The 21,285-nt window shown below is 46.6% G+C and overlaps 1 protein-coding gene across 1 annotated transcript in view; it reads right to left on the bottom strand.

Moving 5' to 3' along the window:
* Positions 1–21,285, bottom strand: part of LOC134944448 (uncharacterized) — a 252,162-nt gene that overhangs the window by 166,611 nt on the left and 64,266 nt on the right. Inside the window, exon 8 of the mRNA XM_063933023.1 lies at positions 19,725–20,036. Coding sequence (XP_063789093.1) covers positions 19,725–20,036 — 312 coding nt within the window. The remainder of the gene's footprint in view (positions 1–19,724; positions 20,037–21,285) is intronic.

Here is a 21,285-nt window from a genome sequence, read left to right as displayed (position 1 = left end):
TGTTAGTACACCTGCTGCGCACCCAGCACTTTCTGTTCCGTATAGTTCAAAGGGTTTCCCATAGTCTGGCATACCTAGTGCAGGTGCCTGCGTTAGACACTGTTTGAGTCTCTCAAATGCTGTTTCGGATTCGTCTGTATGCGAAATCCGATCAGGTTTGTTTGAGGAGACCATTTCCTGCAAAGGTAGCGCCAATATGGAAAACCCTGGGATCCAATTACGGCAATACCCACACATTCCTAAAAACGTCCTGATCTGTTGCTGGGTTTGTGGCAGTGTCATGTCTCTAATGGCTTGGATTCTATCAGCGGTCAAGTGTCTCAGTCCTTGTGTTAGACAGTGTCCCAAATATTTTACCTTAGTCTGGCATAATTGCAACTTGTCTTTGGAAACCTTGTGACCTGTGTCTGAAAGATGAAACAGGAGCTGTTTCGTATCCTTCAGGGATGCCTCCAGTGAATCTGAACACAGTAATAAATCGTCCACATACTGTATCAATACTGATCCACTGTCTGGTTGGAAAGACTGTAAACAATCATGCAAAGCCTGAGAAAATATACTTGGACTATCTATGAAACCTTGGGGTAACCGAGTCCACGTGTATTGGACTCCTCTGTATGTGAATGCAAACAAATATTGGCTGTCAGGGTGCAGAGGTACCGAAAAGAAAGCGGAGCAGAGGTCAATAACAGTGAAAAATTTGGCAGTGGGAGGAATTTGCATTAGGATGACAGCTGGATTAGGCACTACGGGGAACTGACTCTCAACTATTTTGTTAATCCCCCTTAGATCCTGCACTAGCCTGTAACCCCTCCCCCCACTCTTTTTAACAGGGAAGATGGGACTATTTGCTGTGCTGGACGTTCTTACTAGAATGCCCTGTTGTAGCAAGCGCTCTATTACGGGAAAAACTCCTAACTCCACCTCTGGCTTCAGAGGATACTGTGGGATTTTTGGAGCTATCCTACCATCTTTTACTTGCACAACTACTGGAGCTACGTTTGCCATTAATCCAGTGTCCTGTCCATCTTTTGTCCAAAGTGACTCTGGTATCTGAGATGTCATCTCTTCTACCTGGGATGGGTTCCTATTTGTCATAATGGTGTGTGACATTAATTTTGATGGGGAGTCTAACATGTCTCGTACTTCCTGAGCGTGATTCTCAGGGATGTCCAAGAATACACCTTCAGGAGTACAATAAATGACGCAACCCATTTTACATAGTAAGTCTCTTCCCAGGAGATTAGTTGGTGCAGATGCAGCCAGCAAAAAGGAATGCTTGGTATGCAAAGGCCCTATTGTAATCTCGGCTGGTTTGCTAACAGGGTAGTGCTGGACTACTCCTGTTACTCCCATGGCTGGAATTGTCCTACCAGTGGTTCTCATGCCCACTGTCGAATTTATCACTGACTTGGCCGCCCCTGTGTCTACAAGAAAGTTTAAAGTCTTACCAGCTACATTGATTGCAATTTCTGGTTCGTTTCCAAGACTAGCAATCAACTTAACTGGCTGCAGATTACAGGTATGGCCACACCCCTATTGGGTATGCTGACCTCCCTGAATCCCGCTGGCAGCAACTACTTGTGAGGGAGTTAGCTGGGAGCTACCAGAGGCATGCCAGTCTCTGTTTGGGGGATATCTTTTTGTTTCCCCTGTATGTGGCTCAAAACTCCGCCTCTGTGGACCCTGCTCCCAATGTCGTGTGTTGTGTTGTTGTCTAGGGGGTTGAAAAGATCTTTGTACATTCTTTGTTCTACATTCTCGTGCAAAGTGTCCCGGTCTGTTACAAGAAAAACATGTTATTACACTTGCCTTACCCACAGGATTCGGTGGTACATACGCAGGCTGCCTTGTGGTCAGCGCCTGTATACTTACGGACATCAACTTATCACTTTGCGATTCCCTGTGCCTAGTGATGTTTCTGTCGTGATCAATAGCAGCCTCTCTCAAGGTGGACACTGACAGACCTCGCCAACATGGCTGCGTGGTCTGTACCCTAGCTTTTAATGTTTCTTTCAAACCATCCATCAGTACAGATACTGCTACTTCTCGATGGTTTGGGTTGGTCTTAATGTCTTCTATACCAGTGTACTTTGCCATTTCTAATAGTGCCCGGTGAAAATATTCTGTTGCCGTTTCGGACTCCTTTTGCTTAATGGAAAATATTTTATTCCATTTAACAACGGCTGGGAAATACTCTTTTAGCTGTAAATTTATCCTTTTTACATTATCCTTGTTGTACACGTCTGTAAGCGGTACATCTTTATCCAATGCACAATCAGCTAAAAACTGAGTTGCATCAACATTGGAAGGTAAACAAGCTCTTAGCAGTATCTGCCAATCCTTGTTGTTGGGTTCTACCGTGTTACCTAAATCCCTGATGTATTTTTGGCTAGCAACTAAATCCTTCCTGGGGTCAGGAAATTCGGACACTATTGTTCTTAATTCCATTCTGGAAAATGGAGTGTACATGGCAATGTTCCTTATGGGAGTGGCTCCAGAGACATCTGTTTTTCCATTGGGGACTGCTATTACCCTTACAGGAGCAATTCTAACAGCCTCTTCCTGTGTAGATTCTACAGCTAGTTGTGGTACAATTGTTTCAGTGTAGTGCATGGTGCCGTACTTACCCGTTGACACGACCTCACCTATCCCTCCGCTAGGGGCTTTCACTAATCTCGTGGGTGTCGCTGTGCCTACTGTGGTCTCTGCTATGGTGGCTGCAAGAGAGAGAGCTGAAATTGTTGCTGAATCGTCTTCTTGATCACACTCCTGAGGAAGGTTCAAAACAGGGTACATCTTGCACGGGTTAATACTTGCATGAGTTATTTGGTTAACATCATTAACATTTACAGTGTTACTAAGAGTTTGTGTTTTACAACCCAGTGCGTTTCTCTCCGCAATCAACTTTTCTCCTGCAATGTATGGTGGGGGAGGAGCTGTGGCAATCAACTTCCTGACTGCCCCAGATCCTGCCGCCAGAGCCAAACCTCTCTGTATCTCACCTTCCTGGTGCCATAACTGTAAATAATCATGATGCTGAATTCGTCTCTTTGCTGATTTTACGAGACATATCCTCCTCCTTAAATTTTGTAACACTTCTGGACTGAAGCTACCTATTCTTGGGAATTTGTCCCTGTCTTGTACAGTCATTCTCTCCCATTCATCACATAAAGATTCGGTGTGAATTCCATATTTTTCACACATTACATATCGTGCCGACCCAACTGGTCGGTTCACAGAATCAACCTGAACCAGGGTTGATCGCCCCCTACCTGAGCAACTGGCCCCCATAGTCTGCAGGTGTTGCTTAGTCCTCCTTGGATCTCTGTATCAAGGTTTTCAGCAAGCCTTTTCAGACAACCAAATTACTCCACAGTAGGCCGGCGGTGGCGGTTTACCGAGTACCCCACTCACTCGCCCACCTCGACCAATACGACCTGATCACACCGACGTGGTGCTGGCGTACTCGATACAGGGCCCCTATGGAACCTTCAGTTTACTGGAACATATGAGGGTTACCCGCAGGACACTTACTCTTTCCAGTAAAGGTGGGGTTGTTAGATAGTTCCTGAGTGACCAGCGAACTTCCCTTCCAAAAATAAAAAATTACACAAATCACGTCAGAATGTACAAATAGCGTTTGTGACCACTTTACTCTAATGGTATTAGGTCAGATTACTAACTACTGCACACAATTACGTGTGGTCCAATCGTTCAGTACACGAGCACTACTTGTCATGTACTGAAAGACCAATGGAATCGATGTTTCCGGCCGCGATTCCTTCAGCAAGAGCTTATGGCCTATATGGGTTCTGCACCAACACCCCAGGCGTTGTGCCACTGGACTTTTATAGCGGACCTTTTTACCTTATGACCTCCTGGTCTTGTTACCTTATGACCTCCTGGTCTTGTTACCTTTTGACCTCCTGGTCTTGTTACCTTTACCTTATGGTCCGCTATACTCTAATGCTCAAATATTATTTAACCAGGGATGCCTCCCTGGCCACCGTATATGTCACTTACACGTATGTCCCTTGACGAGTACCCGGCTTTCCTTTTGGTTCCACCTTAAAGTTATATAAACTTTTGTATACAAAACACACTCACTCAACACATGTACACTTTGTTTCTATATCTATTTCTGCGCAGAAATTGTCTTCAGGCCAAGAGTGTTACCAATTAGGAGCAGGATCTGTTAAACTAAATTTCAGATTTTCTAAAAACAGATTTGCGTTATTTACCGCTTCGCGTTATCTACCGCTGTGCGTTAATTATCGCCTTGCGCTAATTATCGCTTTGCGCTAATTCAACTTTTTCGTGACTTGAGCTACGTGAGCGTAACCGGACGCTACGTTGCGTAATGAACGCTGCGTGCGTCTGCCTTTGGATTGCGTACGCTAGTCTTTGTTAGCGACACGTGTACGCAATGCAAAGGATCCACCGTAACACAATATATTTTTATCAATGTAAATGATCCCTGATCATCTACCGCAATCCACACTGACTGCCTTGTATCTCAGACAAACCGTGTGTTTGTTCTATACTTTAACTATCACCTCTACTATTAAATAACAGCAAATCTCTTTTTAGCACTTTCTATCAACTATAAAATTTGGCAAACAGGAATAGTGATATACGAAAAAATGAAATACACAAGTGAAAAGAAATGCAGGTATGTATGCGTACGCAAGACAAAAGAAAAATAAACAGTTTTAAAAAGACACAAGCGTTTTGTTCTTACTTCCGGTTACCGGGTTCCTTCAGCACTCTTTATCTAAGCGAAGCAGACGCTTATCCCGTCAGCAACTGCGAGACAACCTCCCACCCTTTTGCTGGGGGATAATGTCTGCTGATCTACCTAGTGCAGATGTGAAAAGGACCGGACGAGCCCGCAATTGACAATGCTAAATTCCTTTGTCGTATAAACAACCCTTTATGAAGCTAAGAACACTGTACGCTGTTTACTGAAGAAGTACCGTAATGGTACGCTAGTTGCGTAACGATCGCTCAGCCGTAGGCGAGACGCTCAGGCGTCACGTTCGCTCACGGCCCAGGGATCACAGGACACGTTATTGGTTATGTCTAGGGGAAAGATTCGCTGTAACGTAGCGTACGCTAGAGACCACGAGGAGGTCACCAGCGATGCAGACGCTCACAACACTATATCTTTATGTTAAACCTTATACCGATGAAACACACAGAATACCTTAATGTGAGTACAGGGTGTAAATGCAACCTTGTGTAACCTGACTAACTACAAAGCTGATTGAGCGTCACCGACGCTCAAGTGAACACTTAACACTATAGTAAATACACTGATACTGGTTTAGGGCCCTCATTCCGAGTTGTTCGCTCGGTATTTTTCATCGCATCGCAGTGAAAATCCGCTTAGTACGCATGCGCAATGTTCGCACTGCGACTGCGCCAAGTAACTTTACTATGAAGAAAGTATTTTTACTCACGGCTTTTTCTTCGCTCCGGCGATCGTAATGTGATTGACAGGAAATGGGTGTTACTGGGCGGATACACGGCGTTTCAGGGGCGTGTGGCTGAAAACGCTACCGTTTCCGGAAAAAACGCAGGAGTGGCCGGGGAAACGGTGGGAGTGCCTGGGCGAACGCTGGGTGTGTTTGTGACGTCAACCAGGAACGACAAGCACTGAAATGATCGCACAGGCAGAGTAAGTCTGGAGCTACTCTGAAACTGCTAACTCGTTTGTAATCGCAATATTGCGCGTACGTCGGTCGCAATTTTAAGAAGCTAAGATTCACTCCCAGTAGGCGGCGGCTTAGCGTGTGTAACTCTGCTACATTCGCCTTGCGAGCGAACAACTCGGAATGAGGGCCTAGGTTTCCAAAGCCTATTAACTGTATTATATCTAATATACTTGTAAAAGGGGATAACAGTATATATGATACGCTACAATATAACAGAGACCTCCTAACCACAGAACTAAACAATAAATACAATAAGACAATACTACGCTGACCTAAATGAAATACAATACAATACTATAATACTATAAGGTATTTAAGAGAAAAGAGGAGAGAGAGAGATAGAGAGAGAGAGAGAGAGAGAGAGAGAGAGAGAGAGAGAGAGAGAGATTGGCTCGCAGAAAGACAATGATTATGGAGAGAACTTACGCACAAAGGGTATGATCGCCAGCGCCTCGATATCCAGCTCCCGATTATCAGCAGATAACCGTTGATGAGAGAGTGAGCTGGATGTGGTCGGCCTGCCTATTTATGCCCCACACACAATGCAATCTCCTAGTCCTACTATCCCATTGTCCATTGGCCGAAGGAATTCGGCCCTGCATCATAACAAAAGGTCATAGGGTGATTCATACAGGTGGGCTGTGACGATTTCCAACAGCTCAGGTGGGTGGGAAACTGGGTTTCCCGCCGCATACCTGAGTATGTGTAAATCATAGAAATGGACATAAACTTCTTATGTCCATAACTATTCGCACGAGCGATTAATACGCTCCAAACCAACACCGGAATATTGCTAATTAAATACTCTTCCGATGGGTACCAAACACTGCAATATGATTCCTGTTAGACCCTTCGTACGATGCAAAGAGGGATTCCTCAGCTCTGGGACATTGTACTTTAACCAAACTTACAGAAACTATCAAAGGGATCATGATCTATAAACTACATTAATTGTGAACATTTGTAACTAATGAGTCGCACGCTACGATCACATAAACTCTACCGTAAATGCGCATACTGCGCGTGCGAGTGCACGCTATTGCGGGTATGCGCTTCCACGGGAGAGCGTACGCATGCGCAGCACGGACCAGTGTGCGGTGCAAATATGGCAACGTGCATTGAGACATTTTTCTGACTTTGACAATGGTAAATGGGGACATGCAGGTAAGCATCCTTGATGTCCCGGGATACCATGTAATCCCCGTCGTCCAGGCTTGCAATAACCGCCCTGAGTGATTTCATCTTGAACTTGAATTTTTTAATGTATGTGTTCAAGGATTTTAAATATAAAATGGGTCACACCGAACCATGCGGTTTCGGTACCCCAACCCGTGTGGAATAGTAACCCCGTCCTTGTTGAAGTAGGGGCACCTTGAGTATTACCTGCTGGGAATACCGCTTATTAATTGCCTCTAGTACAGCCTCCCTGCCTGAGGGAGTTGTCGGCAAGGCATATTCTAGGAAACGGCTGGGGGGAGACATCTCGAATTCCAGCTTGTACCCCTGAAATACTACTTGAAAGAAACAGGGATCCACCTGTGAGCGAGCCCACTGATCGCTGAACTTTTTGAGACGGCCCCTCCACCGTACCTGGCTACACCTGTGGAGCCCCCGCGTCATGCTGTGGACTCAGAGGAAGCGAGAGAAGAATTTTGATTCTGGGAACTGGCTGACTGGTGCAGCTTTTTCCCTCTTCCCTTGTCTCTGTACAGAAAGGAAACGCCTTTGACCCGCTTGCTTTTCTGAAGCCGAAAGGACTGTACCTGATAATAGAGATGAGCGGGTTCGGTTTCTTTGAATCCGAACCCGCACGAACTTCACTTTTTTTTCCACGGGTCCGAGCGACTCGGATCTTCCCGCCTTGCTCGGTTAACCCGAGCGCGCCCGAACGTCATCATGACGCTGTCGGATTCTCGCGAGGCTCGGATTCTATCGCGAGACTCGGATTCTATATAAGGAGCCGCGCGTCGCCGCCATTTTCACTCGTGCATTGAGATTGATAGGGAGAGGACGTGTCTGGCGTCCTCTCCATTAGAATAGAGATAGATAGATTAGATAGAGAGAGATTGTGCAGAGTCGCAGACAGAGTTAGTTTACCACAGTCAGTGACCAGTGCAGTTGCTAGTTAACTTTTATTTAATATAATATATCCGTTCACTTCTCTCTGCTATATCCGTTCTCTGCCTGAAAAAAAAAACGATACACAGCACAGTCAGTCACACAGTGTGACTCAGTCTGTGTGCACTCAGCTCAGCCCAGTGTGCTGCACAGTCATCAATGTATAAATTAAAAGCTTATAATTAATTGTGGGGGAGACTGGGGAGCACTGCAGGTTGTTAGCAGGAGCCAGGAGTACAATTATATTAATTAACAGTGCACACTTTTGCTGCAGGAGTGGTGACCAGTGCCTGACCACCAGTATAGTATTGTTGTATACTACTAATATCTCTTTAAATATCAACCAGTCTATATTAGCAGCAGACACAGTACAGTGCGGTAGTTCACGGCTGTGGCTACCTCTGTGTCGGCACACGGCAGGCAGTCCGTCCGACCAGAATTGTATTATTTATTATTATATACCTACCACCTAACCGTGGTTTTTTTTTCATTCTTTATACCGTCATAGTGTCATCCTAATTGTTACGAGTATACTACTATCTCTTTATCAACCAGTGTACAGTGCGGTAGTTCACGGCTGTGGCTACCTCTGTGTCGGCACACGGCAGGCAGTCCGTCCGACCAGAATTGTATTATTTATTATTATATACCTACCACCTAACCGTGGTTTTTTTTTCATTCTTTATACCGTCATAGTGTCATCCTAATTGTTACGAGTATACTACTATCTCTTTATCAACCAGTGTACAGTGCGGTAGTTCACGGCTGTGGCTACCTCTGTGTCGGCACACGGCAGGCAGTCCGTCCGACCAGAATTGTATTATTTATTATTATATACCTACCACCTAACCGTGGTTTTTTTTTCATTCTTTATACCGTCATAGTGTCATCCTAATTGTTACGAGTATACTACTATCTCTTTATCAACCAGTGTACAGTGCGGTAGTTCACGGCTGTGGCTACCTCTGTGTCGGCACACGGCAGGCAGTCCGTCCGACCAGAATTGTATTATTTATTATTATATACCTACCACCTAACCGTGGTTTTTTTTTCATTCTTTATACCGTCATAGTGTCATCCTAATTGTTACGAGTATACTACTATCTCTTTATCAACCAGTGTACAGTGCGGTAGTTCACGGCTGTGGCTACCTCTGTGTCGGCACACGGCAGGCAGTCCGTCCGACCAGAATTGTATTATTTATTATTATATACCTACCACCTAACCGTGGTTTTTTTTTCATTCTTTATACCGTCATAGTGTCATCCTAATTGTTACGAGTATACTACTATCTCTTTATCAACCAGTGTACAGTGCGGTAGTTCACGGCTGTGGCTACCTCTGTGTCGGCAGTCGGCAGGCAGTCCGTCCATCCATAATTGTATTATTATTATAATATATACCACCTAACCGTGGTTTTTTTTTCATTCTTTATACCGTCGTCATAGTGTCATACTAGTTGTTACGAGTATACTACTATCTCTTTATCAACCAGTGTACAGTGCGGTAGTTCACGGCTGTGGCTACCTCTGTGTCGGCAGTCGGCAGGCAGTCCGTCCATCCATAATTGTATTATTATTATAATATATACCACCTAACCGTGGTTTTTTTTGCATTCTTTATACCGTCGTCATAGTGTCATACTAGTTGTTACGAGTATACTACTATCTCTTTATCAACCAGTGTACAGTGCGGTAGTTCACGGCTGTGGCTACCTCTGTGTCGGCAGTCGGCAGGCAGTCCGTCCATCCATAATTGTATTATTATTATAATATATACCACCTAACCGTGGTTTTTTTTTCATTCTTTATACCGTCGTCATAGTGTCATACTAGTTGTTACGAGTATACTACTATCTCTTTATCAACCAGTGTACAGTGCGGTAGTTCACGGCTGTGGCTACCTCTGTGTCGGCAGTCGGCAGGCAGTCCGTCCATCCATAATTGTATTATTATTATAATATATACCACCTAACCGTGGTTTTTTTATACCACCTAACCGTGGCAGTCCGTCCATAATTGTATACTAGTATCCAATCCATCCATCTCCATTGTTTACCTGAGGTGCCTTTTAGTTCTGCCTATAAAATATGGAGAACAAAAAAGTTGAGGTTCCAAAATTAGGGAAAGATCAAGATCCACTTCCACCTCGTGCTGAAGCTGCTGCCACTAGTCATGGCCGAGACGATGAAATGCCAGCAACGTCGTCTGCCAAGGCCGATGCCCAATGTCATAGTACAGAGCATGTCAAATCCAAAACACCAAATATCAGAAAAAAAAGGACTCCAAAACCTAAAATAAAATTGTCGGAGGAGAAGCGTAAACTTGCCAATATGCCATTTACCACACGGAGTGGCAAGGAACGGCTGAGGCCCTGGCCTATGTTCATGGCTAGTGGTTCAGCTTCACATGAGGATGGAAGCACTCAGCCTCTCGCTAGAAAACTGAAAAGACTCAAGCTGGCAAAAGCACCGCAAAGAACTGTGCGTTCTTTGAAATCCCAAATCCACAAGGAGAGTCCAATTGTGTCGTTTGCGATGCCTGACCTTCCCAACACTGGACGTGAAGAGCATGCGCCTTCCACTATTTGCATGCCCCCTGCAAGTGCTGGAAGGAGCACCCGCAGTCCAGTTCCTGATAGTCAGATTGAAGATGTCAGTGTTGAAGTACACCAGGATGAGGAGGATATGGGTGTTGCTGGCGCTGGGGAGGAAATTGACCAGGAGGATTCTGATGGTGAGGTGGTTTGTTTAAGTCAGGCACCCGGGGAGACACCTGTTGTCCGTGGGAGGAATATGGCCGTTGACATGCCAGGTGAAAATACCAAAAAAATCAGCTCTTCGGTGTGGAGGTATTTCACCAGAAATGCGGACAACAGGTGTCAAGCCGTGTGTTCCCTTTGTCAAGCTGTAATAAGTAGGGGTAAGGACGTTAACCACCTCGGAACATCCTCCCTTATACGTCACCTGCAGCGCATTCATAATAAGTCAGTGACAAGTTCAAAAACTTTGGGTGACAGCGGAAGCAGTCCACTGACCAGTAAATCCCTTCCTCTTGTAACCAAGCTCACGCAAACCACCCCACCAACTCCCTCAGTGTCAATTTCCTCCTTCCCCAGGAATGCCAATAGTCCTGCAGGCCATGTCACTGGCAAGTCTGACGAGTCCTCTCCTGCCTGGGATTCCTCCGATGCATCCTTGCGTGTAACGCCTACTGCTGCTGGCGCTGCTGTTGTTGCCGCTGGGAGTCGATGGTCATCCCAGAGGGGAAGTCGTAAGCCCACTTGTACTACTTCCAGTAAGCAATTGACTGTTCAACAGTCCTTTGCGAGGAAGATGAAATATCACAGCAGTCATCCTACTGCAAAGCGGATAACTGAGTCCTTGACAACTATGTTGGTGTTAGACGTGCGTCCGGTATCCGCCGTTAGTTCACAGGGAACTAGACAATTTATTGAGGCAGTGTGCCCCCGTTACCAAATACCATCTAGGTTCCACTTCTCTAGGCAGGCGATACCGAGAATGTACACGGACGTCAGAAAAAGACTCACCAGTCTCCTAAAAAATGCAGTTGTACCCAATGTCCACTTAACCACGGACATGTGGACAAGTGGAGCAGGGCAGGGTCAGGACTATATGACTGTGACAGCCCACTGGGTAGATGTATGGACTCCCGCCGCAAGAACAGCAGCGGCGGCACCAGTAGCAGCATCTCGCAAACGCCAACTCTTTCCTAGGCAGGCTACGCTTTGTATCACCGCTTTCCAGAATACGCACACAGCTGAAAACCTCTTACGGCAACTGAGGAAGATCATCGCGGAATGGCTTACCCCAATTGGACTCTCCTGTGGATTTGTGGCATCGGACAACGCCAGCAATATTGTGTGTGCATTAAATATGGGCAAATTCCAGCACGTCCCATGTTTTGCACATACCTTGAATTTGGTGGTGCAGAATTTTTTAAAAAACGACAGGGGCGTGCAAGAGATGCTGTCGGTGGCCAGAAAAATTGCGGGACACTTTCGGCGTACAGGCACCACGTACAGAAGACTGGAGCACCACCAAAAACTACTGAACCTGCCCTGCCATCATCTGAAGCAAGAAGTGGTAACGAGGTGGAATTCAACCCTCTATATGCTTCAGAGGTTGGAGGAGCAGCAAAAGGCCATTCAAGCCTATACAATTGAGCACGATATAGGAGATGGAATGCACCTGTCTCAAGTGCAGTGGAGAATGATTTCAACGTTGTGCAAGGTTCTGATGCCCTTTGAACTTGCCACACGTGAAGTCAGTTCAGACACTGCCAGCCTGAGTCAGGTCATTCCCCTCATCAGGCTTTTGCAGAAGAAGCTGGAGGCATTGAAGAAGGAGCTAACACGGAGCGATTCCGCTAGGCATGTGGGACTTGTGGATGCAGCCCTTAATTCGCTTAACAAGGATTCACGGGTGGTCAATCTGTTGAAATCAGAGCACTACATTTTGGCCACCGTGCTCGATCCTAGATTTAAAGCCTACCTTGGATCTCTCTTTCCGGCAGACACAGGTCTGCTGGGGTTGAAAGACCTGCTGGTGACAAAATTGTCAAGTCAAGCGGAACGCGACCTGTCAACATCTCCTCCTTCACATTCTCCCGCAACTGGGGGTGCGAGGAAAAGGCTCAGAATTCCGAGCCCACCCGCTGGCGGTGATGCAGGGCAGTCTGGAGCGACTGCTGATGCTGACATCTGGTCCGGACTGAAGGACCTGACAACGATTACGGACATGTCGTCTACTGTCACTGCATATGATTCTCTCAACATTGATAGAATGGTGGAGGATTATATGAGTGACCGCATCCAAGTAGGCACGTCACACAGTCCGTACTTATACTGGCAGGAAAAAGAGGCAATTTGGAGGCCCTTGCACAAACTGGCTTTATTCTACCTAAGTTGCCCTCCCACAAGTGTGTACTCCGAAAGAGTGTTTAGTGCCGCCGCTCACCTTGTCAGCAATCGGCGTACGAGGTTACATCCAGAAAATGTGGAGAAGATGATGTTCATTAAAATGAATTATAATCAATTCCTCCGCGGAGACATTGACCAGCAGCAATTGCCTCCACAAAGTACACAGGGAGCTGAGATGGTGGATTCCAGTGGGGACGAATTGATAATCTGTGAGGAGGGGGATGTACACGGTGATATATCGGAGGGTGAAGATGAGGTGGACATCTTGCCTCTGTAGAGCCAGTTTGTGCAAGGAGAGATTAATTGCTTCTTTTTTGGGGGGGGTCCAAACCAACCCGTCATATCAGTCACAGTCGTGTGGCAGACCCTGTCACTGAAATGATGGGTTGGTTAAAGTGTGCATGTCCTGTTTTGTTTATACAACATAAGGGTGGGTGGGAGGGCCCAAGGATAATTCCATCTTGCACCTCTTTTTTCTTTTCTTTTTCTTTGCATCATGTGCTGATTGGGGAGGGTTTTTTGGAAGGGACATCCTGCGTGACACTGCAGTGCCACTCCTAGATGGGCCCGGTGTTTGTGTCGGCCACTAGGGTCGCTAATCTTACTCACACAGCTACCTCATTGCGCCTCTTTTTTTCTTTGCGTCATGTGCTGTTTGGGGAGGTTTTTTTGGAAGGGACATCCTGCGTGACACTGCAGTGCCACTCCTAGATGTGCCCGGTGTTTGTGTCGGCCACTAGGGTCGCTAATCTTACTCACACAGTCAGCTACCTCATTGCGCCTCTTTTTTTCTTTGCGTCATGTGCTGTTTGGGGAGGGTTTTTTGGAAGGGCCATCCTGCGTGACACTGCAGTGCCACTCCTAGATGGGCCCGGTGTTTGTGTCGGCCACTAGGGTCGCTTATCTTACTCACACAGCGACCTCGGTGCAAATTTTAGGACTAAAAATAATATTGTGAGGTGTGATGTGTTCAGAATAGGCTGAAAATGAGTGTAAATTATGTTTTTTGAGGTTAATAATACTTTGGGATCAAAATTACCCCCAAATTCTATGATTTAAGCTGTTTTTTAGGTTTTTTTTAAAAAAACACCCGAATCCAAAACACACCCGAATCCGACAAAAAAAATTCGGTGAGGTTTTGCCAAAACGCGGTCGAACCCAAAACACGGCCGCGGAACCGAACCCAAAACCAAAACACAAAACCCGAAAAATTTCCGGCGCTCATCTCTACCTGATAATACAGTGCTTTCTTAGTCTGTGAGGAAACCTGAGGTAAAAATATTTCTTCCCAGCTGTGGCTGTGGATACGAGGTCCCAGAGACCATCCCCAAATAATTCCTCACCCTTATAAGGCAGAATCTCTATGCTCCTTTTAAAGTCAGCATCACCTGTCCAGTGACAGGTCTCTAATACCCTCCTGACAGAATGGACATTACATTCATTTTTGGATGCCAGCCGGCAAAATATCCCTCTGTGCATCCATCATATATAAGACGACGTCTTTAATATGTTCTTATGTTTGACAGGGTCACCGACCACGCTGCAGCAGCACGATCTGCAGGTCTCAGTCTAGTACCTGAGTGTGTAATACAGACTTCAGGAAAGCGTCCTGTTTTTTATCAACAGGTACCTTCAAAGTGGCCGTTCCTAAAACGGCAGTGCCACCTTTTTTGACAACCGTGTGAGCGCCTTATCCACCCTAGGGGATATCTCCCCGCGTAACTTATCCTCTGGCGGGAAAGGGTACGCCGTCAGTAACTTTTTAGAAATTACCAGTTTCTTATCGGGGGAACCCACGCTTTTCACACACTTCATTCATTTATCTGATGGGGGAACAAAACACTGCCTGCTTTTTCTCCCCAACCATAACACCCATTTTTAGAGGTACTTGGGTTAATGTTTGAAATGTGTAACACATTTTTTATTGCCGGGATCAAGTCACGGATGTTCCTAGTGGATTGTGTATATGTCTTAACTTTGTCGACACTGGAGTCAGACTCCGTGTCGACATCTGTGTCTGCCATCTGAGTGAGCGGGCGTTTTTGAGCCCCTGATGGCCTTTGAGACGCCTGGGCAGTTGCGGGCTGAGAAGCCGGCTGTCCCACAGCTGTTACGTCATCACCCTTTTATGTAAGGAGTTGACACTGTCGGTTAATACCTTTCACCTAACCATCCACTCTGGTGTCGGCCCCACAGGGGGCGACATCACATTTATCGGCATCTGCTCTGTCACCATATAAGTCTCCTCATCAAACATGTCGACACAGCCGTACCGACACACCGCACACACACAGGGAATGCTCTGACAGAGGACAGGACCCCACAAAGCCCTTTGGGGAGACAGAGAGAGAGTATGCCAGCACACACCAGAGCGCTATATAATGTGGGGATTAACACTATAACTGAGTGAATTTTCCCCAATAGCTGCTTGTATATACAATACTGCGCCTAAATTTAGTGCCCCCCCTCTCTTTTTAACCCTTTGAGCCTGAAAACTACAGGGGAGAGCCTGGGGAGCTTTCTTCCAGCTGCACTGTGAAGAGAAAATGGCGCCAGTGTGCTGAGGGAGATAGCTCCGCCCCTTTTTCGCGGCCTATTCTCCCGCTTTTTATGGAATTCTGGCAGGGGTATTTACCTCATATATAGCCCCTGGGGCTATATATTGAGGTATTTTAGCCAGCCAAGGTGTTTTTATTGCTGCCTCAGGGCGCCCCCCCCAGCGCCCTGCACCCTCAGTGACCGGAGTGTGAAGTGTGTGAGAGGAGCAATGGCGCACAGCTGCAGTGCTGTGCGCTACCTTGGTGAAGACAGAGTCTTCATGCCGCCGATTTTCCGGACCATCTTCTTGCTTCTGGCTCTGTAAGGGGGACGGCGGCGCGACTCCGGGACCGAACATCAAGGCTGGGCCTGCGGTCGATCCCTCTGGAGCTAATGGTGTCCAGTAGCCTAAGAAGCCCAATCCGGCTGCAAGCAGGCGAGTTTGCTTCTTCTCCCCTTAGTCCCTCGCTGCAGTGAGCCTGTTGCCAGCAGGTCTCACTGAAAATAAAAAAATCTAAGACTATTACTTTCTAAGAGCTCAGGAGAGCCCCTAGTGTGCATCCAACCTCGGCCGGGCACGAAATCTAACTGAGGCTTGGAGGAGGGTCATAGTGGGAGGAGCCAGTGCACACCAGGTAGTCTAAGATCTTTCTAGAGTGCCCAGCCTCCTTCGGAGCCCGCTATTCCCCATGGTCCTTACGGAGTTCCCAGCATCCACTAGGACGTCAGAGAAATATATATATATCACTACTGCAGCCGGACAGGTATATATTATATAATGACGGACCTGCTGGACACTGTCAGCAGAATGCGTTTATAGAATAAAAACACCACACGACGAGTGTTTAAATTTTTCAGGCAGACAATCACAATATACTGGTGGTCACTGGTCACACTATCAGCAAGTAGTAGTGGTCACTGGTCAGTCACACTGGCACTGGCAGTGGCACTCTGGCAGCAAAAGTATGCACTGTTAAAATATGTACTCCTGCTATAACTGCTCCCCAGTCTCCCTCACAATTAAGCTGTGTGAGCAGTGAGCACTCAGCACAGTCAGATATACAGTATTACATAGATGATGCAGCACACTGAGGGCACACTGAGGCTGAGCACAGATATGGTATGTGACTGTGTCACACTGTGTATCGTTTTTTTTCAGGCAGAGAACGGATTAATTAAACTGGTTGTCACTGGTCACACTATCAGCAAGTAGTACTCCTAATATGCTCCCCAAAATTAGTAAATCAAGTGTCACTCTCTACTACTCTCTAGTCTACTCTAAACGGAGAGGACGCCAGCCACGTCCTCTCCCTATCAATCTCAATGCACGTGTGAAAATGGCGGCGACGCGCGGCTCCTTATATAGAATCCGAGTCTCGCGATAGAATCCGACAGCGGGATGATGACGTTCGGGCACGCTCGGGTTAACCGAGCAAGGCGGGAAGATCCGAGTCTGCCTCGGACCCGTGTAAAAAGCGTGAAGTTCGGGGGGGTTCGGTTTCCGAGAAACCGAACCCGCTCATCACTAGTGAACAGTGCTGTGTATCCTAGTATCACAAGTCACAAAGCCCCTCAAAATAAGTGAACATTTTCAAAGCTATTACGATATCCCATCCCACAAAACAAAAATCTATCAGCAAAGATTTGACCGCTCAGCAGTGACCAATGTTTATCCACAATGCTACTTGCCAGCTGTGTTGCTGGAATATAAAAAAACCTGCGCTACGACGTGCACTCAGATAATATACCACAAAAAACTCAGGTTTATATAGTGGAGAGTCTTGACAAAGGAGAGCGGACGTCTCTGAAATGTGCTGACCCCGTGATCCAGAAACACAGGACCGCAGCAAGGAGAAATCGGGTGCTATATCGACCAAGCAGCCGTCCGTGTCCGCTGACTGCAGCAGGGGAACACATAGATGTATACCGCTTACTCTTCACGCTTGAGGTCCGGTTTGGCACAAAAGTTATTATTAACTGTTTTATGAACTTTTACATATACTCCTGTTGTGGACCAAGTTTAATCGTTTTATATGTGGATGAATTAAAAGATCGTTTTTAACCTACCACGTCTGAGACAAAAGATACCTTTATATACATGTGGGAAAGAAATACGATGTAATAGGCCCTACACACTGGGCAATAATAGTCAAAGATATGAACAATCTTGTTCATTAATGAACGAGATACCAGTGTGGAGGCACCAGCGATGAACGATGCGCAGCCCCGCGCTCGTTCATCGCTGGTGCCCCGTCGCCTGTGCATGCAAGCCAATATGGACGATCTCGTCCATATTTGCCTGCGCTGCTATGGGAAGGGTGACGGGGGGAGTGAATAAACTTCACTCCCCCCATCACCTCCCCCCCACCGCCGGGTCGCCCGTCGGCTGTATCCACCGTCGGGCAGCTCAGCGGTGGATCGCTAAATGTGTAGGGCCCTTTAGTGTCATATTTTAAAGATACAAGCAGTTAATGTTGTGCTGATTGAAAGAAATCTTTAAGTGCATGCAAGACTGAATTGCTATGTAAGTAAGTGTATTTTATTCCGAACACCTGAGGGGAGAACAAGGAATCAAACAAAGAAGTCTTTGGACTCAGTGTGATTCAGCCAACAAAAGGTGTCTTATGCATACCTCCCAACATGACCCTCTCCAGGAGGGACACAATGCTCTGCTCCTGGACTTCCCTCTTGATCTATGATTGTCATCACCTGTGCTGAAACACCTTTCCTTTCCATTAACCTGTTAAACACAGGTGCTGGCAATCATACATTAAGACAAAAGTCCAGTAGCAGAGCATTGTGTCCCTCCTGGAGAGGGTCGTGTTGGGAGGTATGGTCTTATATGAGACTGGATTTGGAATAGTTTTATGCTGTGTAGGTCCACTATATAAACCAGTGGCGGAACTAGCGAGCGGTGGGCCCAGGTGCGACAAAATGCTTTGGGCCCCCACACCCCCGCCCCCCCCACATCCCATCCAAGTCCACCCCCTCACCCCTGGAGAGGATCTGGTGAGGGGGACCTGCTCAGGGCCAGAGAAATGGATACCTAGCAACAGTGCCGTAAATAGACATTTTAGCACTGTGTGCAAGAAACGGCATCGGAGCCCCACCCCTGCATGCAAAACAGGGGCAGGGCACGCCGTAAAAATACATAGTGGCGTGGCTTCGTGGGGAAGGAGTGTGGCCACATAATAATAACAATTCATAAAACGGTGCACAGTAGTCTCCATTCTTCAAATTACGCCGCACAGTAGCACCACTACACCAGGTAGAGACCCTTTTACACCTTACAGCGGACAGATTCCTCTTTTTACACATTACGGCAGACAGCGTCCCCTTTTTACACATTACGGCAGACAGCGTCCCCCTTTTTACACATTACGGCAGACAGCGTCCCCCTTTTTACACATTACGGCAGACAGCATGCACTTTTTACACATAACGGCAGAAAGCGTCCCCTTTTTACACATAACGGCAGACAGCGTGCCCTTGTTACACATAGCGGCAGACAGCGTACACTTTTTCCACATAACGGCAGACAGCGTCCCCCTTTTTACACATTACGGCAGGCAGATTCCCCCTTTTTACACATTGCGGCAGGCAGTCCCCCATTTTTACACATAGCGGCAGGCAGTCCCCCATTTTTACACATAGCGGCAGGCAGTCCCAAGAAAGAAAGAAAGAAAGAAAGAAAGAAAGAAAGAAAGAAAGAAAAATTATACTTACCCTCTCCGCTGGCTCAGGCTCCTCGGTGCAGCGTCAGACGATTCCCGGGCAGTAGAGAAGGAGGAGGAGGGAGCCGCAGCAGCGCTGTGTCATTGGTGGAGGCGCTGCTGCTGCTGCCCCTCTGCTTCACTATAGGCTGTTCTCGGAAGACAGCCTATAATGAAGCAGAGGGGCAGCAGCAGCAGCGCCTCCACCAGTAACAAAGAGCTGCTGCGGCTCCCTCCTTCACCTCCCTCCTCCTCCTTCCCCCGTCCGTGCCGCTGCTCCTCTCCTCTCCGTGCGGCTGTGCGCTGCTGGCAGCGGTTGCCCGCAGCGCACAGCGGCATGTAATGAGTCAGTTTGACTCATTACATGCTTGGGCCCCTGGACAGAGGCGGGCCCCAGTGCAACGCACTGCTTGCACTGGCGGTAGTTCCGCCTGAGTTTTGTGTGGTATATTATCTGAGTGCACCTTGTAGTGCAGGTTTTTAATATTGTTGGAAAATGTATGTTTTTTAAGGAATAAGTGTTGTCCTTTCATAATTGACCAGCTGCTGAAGAGCTGTGAAAGGGAGCGCACGGTTAGAACGAAAAAAACCTTTTTCAGCTGTGTGGCTGGGTCGTTAGATGACACACTGTACTGTATATAGATGACACACTGTACTGTATATAGACATGGATCCTCATACTGTATCTTCTCACCTTTGTCTCTGACTGACAGCTCTTTGTGTCCTGTTGCGTCCAGCGATTTGTGCCCCCAGTTGGCCAGTACTCTGAATCTTGGATCCTTGAGCAGAGCTTCTTGAATCTGGGTCTCACTAGAGACATTATAAGTCCCATCAGGATTCTCTGTCAGTGTCTCAGTGGATGAAAGCATTTCCTGAGACTCCCCAACTCCACACATCCAACTCATCGTGATTTTCCTGGGATAGAATTTCTCCAGGGATAGAACGAGCTTCATCTCTCCAGAGACAAATAGGCTCCGGGATACCGGCTGTAACAGCTGCGGCTTTCCTGACAAAGTGTAGGACAGTGTTACTGTACAGTATTATAGCAAAGATCAGACTATGAGGCTTATGTAATAGCCTGCGAGCTGCAGACTGTGCAGGAATTCTGGCAAATAGTCAGTATTTTAAAAACAGCAATCATTTAAAAGATTGCAGGCTATGACATAAGCCGCCTATGTATGAACTAATGAAAGATGTTCAGTTGTCCAATTGCAGAAATTATACATTATAATTCAGGGTGGTCATACTTACACTTACCCTATTCTGTCTGTCTGTATATTGTATATTCTGGCTGTCTGTATATTGATCTAATAATCGGAATAACCCCCAGAGCCGGCCCTAAACATAGGCAAACTAGACAAATGCTTAGGGCATTTGTAATGCCTAGTGGCACAAGCAGCTTCTGCTGATTATAGGCATGCCACATATCATTTTATTCTGTGTGTGACTGCGGCTGTATTTGCATATGATATGCTACGTTACAGTGTATTCCTGGAAATCACTGTAACGTAGCATTTCGTATGCAGATACAATCACAGTCGCACACAGAATATAGGCATGCCACATATAATTTTCATCAGCAGAAGCTGCTTGTGCATCCTAGCCACATAGCAATGCAAATAAGATGCTTTTTTTTTTAAAAAGGCGCCCGACGTTAGCAGAGCTGCCAGTTGACTCACGCCAGGCATCTCCTGCTGCATGGCATATAGAGGCAAGATGTATGAGGACACATCTGGATCCAAGCAGAGGCAGGGGTCACAATTTTAGCGGCCATGTGAGTGCTGTGTGCGGGTGGGTTGGTTGTGCAGTAGTGTTCGGCATGTGTAAGGGGCATTATGTGTGTCTTGTGTATAAATGCATTAATAATGTGTGGCAAATGTGTAAGGGGCACTATGTGTGTCATGTGTATAAGGGTATTAATAATGTGCGGCATAGGTGTAAAGGACATTATGTGTATAAGGACATTAATAAGGTTGGCATAATGTGAAAAGGGCATTACTGTGTGGTATTATGTGGATAAATGCATTACTAATGTGTGGCATTATGTGTATAAGGTGCTCTACTGTGTATACATTACGTATAGAAAGGGCACTACTGTGTAGTCTAATGTGATAGAGAACAATATGGTGTGGTGTAATGTGAACAAGGGGCACTACTGTGATTAGTAATGGATATAAGGTAAAGTGGTAATACTGTGTGATGTAACGTGAAGAAGGGACACTATTACATGATAAAATGTGTAAAAGGTTGCAGTA

The sequence above is a fragment of the Pseudophryne corroboree genome, chromosome 7, assembly GCF_028390025.1.
Source record: "Pseudophryne corroboree isolate aPseCor3 chromosome 7, aPseCor3.hap2, whole genome shotgun sequence".
Lineage (NCBI taxonomy): Eukaryota > Metazoa > Chordata > Amphibia > Anura > Myobatrachidae > Pseudophryne > Pseudophryne corroboree.
Note: the sequence above shows the minus strand (reverse complement) of the source record. Positions and strands in the feature narration are given on the sequence as shown.